The 7006-nt window shown below is 37.6% G+C and overlaps 1 protein-coding gene across 2 annotated transcripts; it reads left to right on the forward strand.

Annotated features, from left to right (window-relative positions):
• The first annotated feature begins 231 nt into the window (after window positions 1-231).
• On the forward strand, window positions 232-3285 carry LOC125187864 (protein ETHYLENE INSENSITIVE 3-like). 2 transcript variants are annotated; one of them, XM_048084508.1, is made up of 2 exons: window positions 232-365; window positions 1022-3285. In XM_048084508.1, the coding sequence occupies exon 2, from the start codon at window positions 1119-1121 to the stop codon at window positions 2952-2954; it is 1836 nt and encodes a 611-aa protein (XP_047940465.1). In that variant the 5' UTR covers window positions 232-365; window positions 1022-1118; the 3' UTR covers window positions 2955-3285. The 2 variants fall into 2 exon arrangements, with proteins under 2 accessions (XP_047940465.1, XP_047940466.1); XM_048084509.1 differs by having other exon boundaries at window positions 257-365; window positions 1119-3285.
• Window positions 3286-7006: the final 3721 nt, after the last annotated feature.

The raw sequence follows: 7006 nt of genomic DNA on the forward strand, positions 1-7006 counted from the left end.
AAATTAAACAAGCCGTCTCTATCTTAAATGCGTCTACACTTTCGTAGTAAATTCCACTTATTAATTTTCATCTCACAAATCTGGTAAAAATACAGACAAATGCTATTTTGCACCTCTGAATCTGACCATTTTTATCCTCTTCTCTCTCCACTTCAATAATACTCTTCATAAATTATCCAAAATCATTACACGCACTTATATGTGAAAAACCCACACACACACATATATATTTATATTTATATATACGCACATACAAAAGTGCTCTGCCTTCTTATTCTTGCCCAACTTGCCTCTCTGTTTTCCCATTTCTTTGTAGAGTTCTAAAACAGAGGAACTCAGCTGCGAAACAGGGAAGACCTCTCGAGGTAAACACCCCAAATTTTTTGGAAACAAAATATCTTCCTCATTCCGATTTTGATGTTTATTGCTTGATTTGATTTGAGAATTTTGGGGGATTTTTTTTCATTATGTTACTCAATTAAGAAAATTGTTTTCGATTTCGTTTTAAACATACAATCTTCAATTTCTTCAAAAATCTGTGTTTCTGGTTTTGGGTGGATCTTATAACCGAAAAAAATCATTTCTTGACATACTATTTTCTAGTGATTTTGTTAATCAATGAGACATTAATTGTTTTTTTTTTCGCGGGGATTTTTGAAATAATTTTTCGTGGCAATTTCCGTGGAATATCTGATCTTAGATTTACTTGGATCTGTATTTTTTTTTTGTCATGATGGCAGCTTTTATTATCACAGATGTGAGAATCTAAGTAGTTCAAGAAAAGTGCGTTTTTTTATTTCCTACCTTTTCGGTTAAAGTTTCATGTGTTTGCTGTGATGAAATTTACTTTGCCTTAAGTCTTTTTCATTATAATCCTTGAATGTATTTGCATATATATCTTTTATTCCCCATTGGGTTTTTGAATTATTCGAGTATATATTCTGAATTTTGAAACTTTCATTTTTTGTAGCTGCAATTGCTAGGAACATCCCTAATTGTGTTTTTTAATTCATCTTTACAGGTGGGAATGGAATTTAAGTGATTTATCCCTTTTGCATAATTCAAGATCTAGAAGGCGATTTATTGAACTTTTTTTTGTTGGTGTTTGGTGTGGTGAGATGATGATGTTTGAGGAGATGGGGTTTTGTGGCGATCTCGATTTCTTTTCGTCTGCTCCGGTGAAGGAAGCCGATGTGTGTGGTCTGCAGTCCGGGGCTGAGGCGGATGCGGAGGGCGGTGTGGAGGAGGACTACACGGACGATGAGATCGACGTGGATGAGCTGGAGAGGAGGATGTGGAGGGACAAGATGCGGCTGAAGAGGCTCAAGGAGATGAGCAAAGGGAAGGAAGGCGTTGATGCTGCGAAGCAGCGCCAGTCGCAGGAGCAGGCGAGGCGGAAGAAGATGTCGAGGGCGCAGGATGGGATCTTGAAGTACATGTTGAAGATGATGGAGGTTTGCAAGGCTCAGGGCTTTGTTTATGGGATCATCCCCGAGAAGGGGAAGCCGGTGAGTGGAGCCTCGGATAATTTGAGGGAGTGGTGGAAGGATAAGGTGAGGTTCGACCGGAATGGGCCGGCTGCTATTGCTAAATACCAGGCGGATAACGCCATCCCTGGGAGGAACGAGGGGTCCAGCCCCGTTGGGCCGACTCCTCACACCTTGCAGGAGCTCCAGGACACCACCCTTGGCTCGTTGCTGTCGGCTCTGATGCAGCACTGTGATCCGCCTCAGAGGCGTTTCCCGTTGGAGAAGGGCGTCCCGCCTCCATGGTGGCCGACCGGGAAAGAGGAATGGTGGCATCAGTTGGGCTTGCAGAAGGATCAAGGCTCCCCTCCTTACAAGAAGCCTCATGATCTCAAGAAGGCGTGGAAGGTCGGGGTTCTGACAGCCGTGATCAAGCACATGTCTCCCGATATTGCCAAGATCCGGAAGCTCGTGAGGCAGTCCAAGTGTTTGCAGGACAAGATGACGGCCAAGGAGAGCGCGACCTGGCTGGCCATCATCAACCAGGAGGAAGCCCTGGCCCGGGAGCTCTACCCCGACCGCTGCCCGCCCCTCTCTGGATGTGGCGGCGGCAGTGGAACATTCGCCATGAACGACAGCAGCGAGTACGACGTGGATGTGGGCGACGAGGAGTCCAACTTCGACGTGCAGGAGCAGAAACCACCACCCGCGACGCTCGGGCTATTGAATATCGGGATGGATAGGTTTCAAGATCGGCTTCCGATTCCGCAACAGTCTCACGCCATCAAGGACGAACTCATCACCAACTTAGACTTCTCGAGGAAGAGAAAGCCCGGGTGCGAGCTCAACATGATGATGGATCAGAAGGTGTACACGTGCGAGTTTCTTCAATGCCCACACGCTGAGCTCTGCCATGGCTTCTACGACCGAGCCTCCCGCGATAATCACCAGCTATCTTGCCCTTACAAGCAGTTTGGGGTTCCTAGTTTCAGCATTAATGACATCAAGCCAGTCATCTTTCCTCAGTCCTTTGTCCATCAGAAGCCATCTCCACTCCCCGTCAACCAAACTCCGGCCCCACCCTTTGATCTCTCCGGCCTAGGGGTCCCAGAAGACGGGCAGAGGATGATCAACGAGCTCATGTCCTGCTACGACAACAATGTAGTAGGGAACAAGAACACGAATGCAGGCAGCGCCCCCAAGGACAGCGGCTACCTCCAAACGCAAGGAATGGTGATGGACGCCAGCCTATTCGAAGACGACCACAACCACAACACCACCAACATTCATCACAATCCCACAATGTTCCGGACAGCTGATCGGTTCAATCAATCGAAGATGTTGAACACACCTTTCAACACCAACCCTACTGAGAATTTCCAGCTAATGTTCAGTTCTCCGTTCAATATACCGGCGGTAGATTTCACCGAGAATTTCGGGCCGAGGGATAATAGCCTGGCAAAGCAGGATGTTGCAATGTGGTACTAAAAGTAGTCTCAATACAGTTTCAAAGGTGGATTTTTTTTTAATCTTCACCTGTCTTTTTCTTAGTTTTTACATGCTGTGGTGTGTTTTTAATGTTGCTAGAGTTTGAAGATGTTATGTAATAATCAATGTGGGGATTGTGGTATGGTATGGTGTCCCATGTCTTTAAAGATGCTTTGGTAGATTAGATAAGAGCTTATAAAGATGTTACATAAATAAGGTTGTTTTTATGGATATTTTGGAGTTAGGCTAAGGTCAGGCAGAAAAGGATAAAGTTGAATGTGGATGGCTGTATTTTGTTGACTGAGGAACTTGGTTTGTGATTGTGATTGTATTTGTGTTTTGAGTGGCCACAGCTGTAATGGAATTGCAGCTACATTAAGATTAGCAATTGGAGTGAGGGAATGGATCTATTATGGTTCATGTCCCATCAATACCCCACTCCCTTACCTTTTTATTAATGGAATTTCTCTTCTGTCATATTTCAATTTCTTTACTTTGGGATGCAAGTTTGGCTGAACTTTATTTGAGAGAGAACAAATAAGTCTGCCACCTTCCTATTCAAAGTGAGTCCAGAATTATCCCAAGGGGTGTGGTCGAGTGGCATGTGATTCGTCCTTTCTTAATTAAACAGTTGGAGATTCATCCCTGTCTTTGAGTATGGAGCTGCTTTAAATCCTTGGGCTAATTATTCACTCATTAAGGTGCCTACAAATCAGCACAGAGCCTTAGTAATTACTAAAAACAAATGAGTCCAAAATCTTGAAATATCTTCTTTTCTTCGAAGAGGAGATCTTTGGTTTGTTATTGATTCCCATTCCATCCTTGTATTTTGAGTTTAGAAAGGAAAGGGGTCTTCAAATTAAACTCAAGTAGCATAGTTAAGATTAGTTAGACATGTAAACTAATTACATTTAATTAATTAAGGATAATGGAATAATAATGCAAAGGGTAGGTGATATGGTGTCGTCAAGCTAAGCGAAAGGGGGCCCCTTCAACTTAATTTAATAAGTAAATTAGGATAATGTTATGTTGATTTGGAGGCTTCTTACTTCAAGAATTCTTGTAGTTTTCATCTCTTTATCTTTTATTGCAGCCGCCCACACACAATGCCACCACTATTTCATCAATCCCATGCACAATCGAAAAGTCATATATATATGTATTGTAGTATAAGCATGGGGGGATGCACATAAAGGTAGCATAGTTTTTGTCGAGAAGCAAATGCTGTTCATTTAGTCATTTTCTAATTCATTTGGATTGTTTTTTACTCACTTCCATCAATTATTTATGAACAAATGACTTTCTCGCTTTACTTTATTTGCAGTTTCGCGCATTTCCTGGAAGAGAACAATTAAATATATTATTTTTTCATTGAATTGTATTTTACAATTTTGCACTTAAATCATGACCCTATTTCAAATTTTTGGATTTATTCCTACCAATAATGAAGTGAAGTAAAGAGTTTTTTAAAAAAGGGACTCCGGTATGGGTCGTGGTTGTAAGTCAATAAATATGATTTAGGACAATCTAATATAGTGATCTGTCATCTTTAAGTATAATGTCGTTATTATTAATTGCAAATTTTTTTGGGTCCGTTCATTCCTATTGATAAATAAGTTTTTGTCACACATGAAAGCACAATTCAAAACGCACTATTATAATGTGTTTTGAACAATAGCCGTAGTTATTCGGTTTTTATTATTATTATTTTTTTTAATTCATCTACTATTCTTACAATTATATAGTTTAGATAATTAGGACTCCAATTGTGAATCGAATTTGGGAAGCTCAATCATTAAGAGCCCGAATTAAAATATAAAAGATTTAGCATAAAATTAAAGAAATTATTATAGTGAACTCTATTAATTTGATATAAAGTGATTTGCATAAATAGTAAAGTATATTTATCATAGACTTTAGAAGATGGAGTATATAGTTACTCAACTCGTATATCTTAAAATATAAACAAGAGATTTAAACTATCCCCCATCTATGTAACTTCAATTGTTCATGGCTTCCAATAATGGCAGTTGACTTTAGGGATTAAAATAGTTCTTTTAGGTCATAGTTCATTCAATCTAAGTAAACTCAAACTGAAAATGATAGCTAGATAACAAGTATTTGACCTACAAATACAGGGAAACTCTTTGAACAACCCTTATACAACTAATAACTATAATTAAAAAAAAACACCTACACCTACAATAATCCATCTAAAATAGAACTAAAAATAAAGTCACTTCCTATCCCCTTGGAACCTTACACGACATGCACAAAAACAAAATAAAAAAGGAAGCAATTTCCATAATTTTTTAAAAAAATTATCATATTTTTGGAATACATGTGTGAAATTACACAAACGGTATAGTCATACCGCAAAAATCAACATTGATTTGCAATATCTACTAGAGCCGGGAAAAAAGCCCGGCACGACCAGACCTGACCCGTCTGACTAGAAGGGGGCATTATAATCTTGAAATTGTAAGTGTGTAGCTACATCATGAGGCAACATTTTCTGGCAAGAGAACATGCATGGCTTCTACTTCACCACATACAAGTTCATGCATCTACACAATTTGATCTCCCACAAAACGATAAAACACTAATTTTTTATTTATATTCATAAACCCTCTTAATCCCATTTAATTAACCATGGCATGATTTAATTAATCATACTTTCATGACAACACACTATCATTAATATTACAAAACCTCAGATTAGCAGACATATGCTTGGTGTTATGTTGAAAGAGAGAACTGTCTAATTAATACGGATAGACTACTTTAAAATACATATAAAACTTGATCAACTTATTAAATTAATCAAGTTTATCGGCACTTCTCACACACTTTTGGTGAATAGTTACTTTTATAATCTTGTGACCTGGCTAATGTGGTTGTTAATCCATGTCGTGGCGGTTATTGATTGGCTGGTGTTTGTTTAATTAAGGTTCTTTGTAATCATAGTTAGGGCACAATCAAAACTTCATGTGACTTTTAGATTTATTCAATGGTTATTTTTTATATAGCTAGCTAGTGTACCTTGTTCTGCTACTTTCTGTTGGGAGCAATTATTATGAAATTAAGAATACAATTATTGAGTAAGGAAATAGAAAGGGGACATGAGATCCACAAGAGTAGAGACATATACGACTACAAATTTTAAAAAGTAAATTCTCATGATCCAATACTTTAGTGGACATGTAATTTTATTTCTAAGTACTAAATGTGCGAGCACGTAGGTGAGTTGTCCATTTGCTAATTAGGATGACAAAACAAATTTAAAAATATATTTGTTACTCATGAGTCATTAATATTCGAATATTAAATAAATGAATTATAAAGATAACAATAGTTTTTTCTTTATTGGATATTATTTCGTAAAAAGGTAGTACTTTCTCTTTTTTTTGTTATTTCATGCAGGCTACAAGTCTCATTTTTACTTGTGGCCTAAAATAAAATTTTGATATTCATTTTATTATGTTATACAAGTCTCATGTATAGTATAATTGTGGGAAATGAATATATTCGATGAATGCTACTCATAACTAATTAAATTAAATAAGTTGAGTAAAATTCAAGTGAATGAACGGATTCTAACATTTAAATTTGCTAAAAAGTGCAATAGTTGTACCACTTTTACACTCTTATTCTTTCCCGTTTTCTTGTAATTGATATTTTTAACTTTGAACCCTTTTGAGTTTCGAAAGGGCTATACATGGCAAGCACTTTTAACATTATTTAAATAAACATAAATAATTACATTAATTATATTTATCAAGTGTTTGTGACACGTGTCTTGCTGCCGAATGGTACAAGTCAACCCTTGTGTATAATAATGAGAAAGAGGCGTGTTAAATAATAGTATTGTAATAGTGGATTTAATTTCTTCCACTTAGAAATAATATTTTATTGCCTGATTTTATTTAATTGCTCATTCTCTCCCTTCTGTCATCCTAGCTGTTGTTGTTTTATTTGAAACAAGGTACATCCAATGGGAAAAAATCCCCACACATTCACCAAAAAAATTAAAAGATTTATACTCTATTTAG

Source organism: Salvia hispanica, chromosome 5, assembly GCF_023119035.1.
Source record: "Salvia hispanica cultivar TCC Black 2014 chromosome 5, UniMelb_Shisp_WGS_1.0, whole genome shotgun sequence".
Classification (NCBI taxonomy): Eukaryota; Viridiplantae; Streptophyta; class Magnoliopsida; order Lamiales; family Lamiaceae; genus Salvia; species Salvia hispanica.